Here is a 2,727-nt window from a genome sequence, read left to right as displayed (position 1 = left end):
GTACCATTTCTACATGGTACGCAAATCCTTACTCCAGGGATTTGAAAAGCCAACTATAAACTCTTCCTGTTTGTGAACTTTTTATCCAGATAGGGGTGTCCCAAGCAAAGCCTTAGAAAGCTTGCCATCTCACAGCACTGTGTAGACCAGAGTCTGGAAACTTGCCTGTAAAGAGCTAGGTGGTAAACATTTTAGGCTTTGTGGGCCACATTAGGCTTGTTGAATATTCTTGTGTTCATTTTCCTTTAAAATATCCCTATACAATTGTAAGAAAACTTCTTAGCTTGTGGGTCTATACGAAAAAAGGGCTGCTTCCAGATTTGGCCCAAGGGCTGCAATTTGCTGATCCCTGGGTCTAATTCACATAGGATAGTTTAAAGTCTGATTACGCAAGTGCATGCGTATAAAAATACCCACCTAAAAACTTTTTAAAACCATGTTTTATTGTGGTTTTCATTTAAGTGGAATTCAGTAGGTCTGTTTGTCAGGTCAATTCCCTGGAGCTCTGAGGAGGAGGGATTTAGACCTGAGCAACCCCAGGAAAATAGAGAGTAGGTCCTAAGAGAGAGACACCTAGAATAGTCTCAGATCCAATCCCAGGATATACATACAAGAAGCCCTGCTTTCTGAGGAAACTTAAGTGATGTGTTCCTTGTCAACAGAAGAGTCTAAATTACTCATCTACTACAAATGTAAATTGCTACAAGTGCTGTGGAAGACAGTCAGGTAATATCTAGTAAAATTGAATATGGGCATATCAATGACCAAGCAATCCTACCATTAGCTATTTTCCCTAGAGAAAGTTTTGTATATTTGTACCAGAGAGACATGTGTAAGAATGTTCACAGCAGGTAGCGTGTGTTCACAGTGGGCTGTGTTAACCTGCTCAAATCCCAGCTCTGCTACTTACACAGGTGTGTGACCTCAGACGAGTTACTTATTTCTCTGTGCCCCATTTACCTCATCTGCAGGGGGGGATAATTATGTATCCTTTATAAGGTTGTTATAGGGATTAAATAAATCATTTTTTGTAAAATGCTGAGCACATAGCAAATGCTATATAAGTCTTAGCTTTTGTTACAACTCATTATTATAGCAGCATTGTTCATAATAGCAAAAAAAAAAAATTTTTTTTTGAAAACAACCCAAACCTACATCAACAGAGAATGGATAAATAAATTGTGATATGTTCATATTATAAAATACAACATAGCATTGGAGTGAAAAGAATGAACTAGAGCTACATATATCAACAGGTATAAATCTTAGAAACAATGTTGATTAAAAGGAAGGCACAGAACAACATATGTAGTATGGCTTCAATTTTACAAAGTAAACAAAATTCAACCTATTATGTAGAGACAGTTATATAGGTAGCAAAAGTACAAAGCAAAGCAAAGGAATGGGAAAGAAAACTCAGGATAGTGGACAGGGAGATGGGATTGGAAAACATCTTCAGTTGCAATTGTAAAGTTATTTAAGTTTAGAAATTGAGTGTTAGTTTCCTGGGTGTTCATATGTTGTAAACATAGAACAACAAATCCTAGTGAACCAAACCTAAATGTAAAGGTAAATGTAAATGTAAGATAACATTTACATGGATATGAACTGAGCTTGTTGAAGTTCAGAAAATAAGAATTAAAACAAAAAGGAAATAGTTGACATGCTCTATAGACTTCATTAAGGAACTAAATTGAATGTAGTTTGCTCTAGGAAAATGCTTTTTTGATGAAAATTTACCGGTGCTGGTACACTTCTAATTAAAACATTTATCTTCACAAATTCAAAGTCAGTGTGATTTGGGGTCAAAATAGCTGGATTAAATCATCCAGTACCTAATTAACAATACCTTAACATACAACAAGCATTGAAGTTGTATAACAAGATCTATAGATTCATAGGAAAAACAAGAGTCCTGGGTGGGAGCCGGTGTCAGGAAAACCTAAACAGCCAAATTGTTAAAAGGTAAAATAGCAAGAGAGTAATTCTTCTCTAGAGATAAGAGAAATCGGGAAAATATCAGGAACTACAGCTATATTCTAAAAAAAGAAGAGTGAATTCAATATTGAAGTGATCTTTGGGGTAGTGAGCTTGATTTACTTTCCCCAAGATTTAATTAAGCTGGAGAGTTGTTTTTGGAGTGGGCATATCTTTGGACAGCTTCACTTCCAAAAGTCACTGCGTACTTAGCACGCTTCCCAGGAAACAGCATATACATGGCCTTCTGGATATCTTCATGGGTGAGGGTGCAGCGGTTTCTGAAACACATCAGATTGTAGGCTTGTGTAGAAATGCGCTCAAAGATGTCGTTGATCACGGAGTTCATGATGTCCAAGGTGTCAGATGATATGCTTTTCTGGGGATCCACTTCTTTCAGGACCCTGCGGATGTAGAGTGAATAATTTCGGTTAAAATCAGCACAGGGATGTGATTTCTTTCTGGAGCTTCTTCGGTTTCGATGTCCTCTGGAGCACTTATTCTTTTTGGTAGTGGATTTGGCCATTGGAGATGTTGTTTTCCTTAACAGTTTCAAGTGGAGAGGAAAGGGTCTGGGCATCAGGGGAGCTCTCATACTTATGCTGGCATGTCACAATCAGACTTTGGGGGCTTCTCTGATTGGAGGTTACTGTTCCCATGTCATAATCACCTCACAATGGCACTGATTTGTTGTTAAGGGGAAATCTTGTTCTTGGCTCACCTAAAGCTTTCCTAAGGAGATGAGTGCTG

At 37.8% G+C, this 2,727-nt stretch overlaps 1 protein-coding gene across 1 annotated transcript; it reads right to left on the bottom strand.

Moving 5' to 3' along the window:
- Window positions 1-2,116: 2,116 nt before the first annotated feature.
- LOC107538244 (histone H2B subacrosomal variant-like) lies at window positions 2,117-2,503 on the bottom strand. Its single transcript, XM_016214428.2, has one exon. The coding sequence runs from the start codon at window positions 2,501-2,503 to the stop codon at window positions 2,117-2,119; it is 387 nt and encodes a 128-aa protein (XP_016069914.2).
- Window positions 2,504-2,727: the final 224 nt, after the last annotated feature.

This window comes from Miniopterus natalensis, chromosome 3 (genome assembly GCF_054644295.1).
Source record: "Miniopterus natalensis isolate mMinNat1 chromosome 3, mMinNat1.hap1, whole genome shotgun sequence".
Classification (NCBI taxonomy): domain Eukaryota; kingdom Metazoa; phylum Chordata; class Mammalia; order Chiroptera; family Miniopteridae; genus Miniopterus; species Miniopterus natalensis.
Note: the sequence above shows the minus strand (reverse complement) of the source record. Positions and strands in the feature narration are given on the sequence as shown.

Excerpts from the sequence above, each read along its gene's own strand:
- LOC107538244 (XM_016214428.2), bottom strand. The coding sequence starts at position 2,503 with ATGGCCAAATCCACTACCAAAAAGAATAAGTGCTCCAGAGGACATCGA.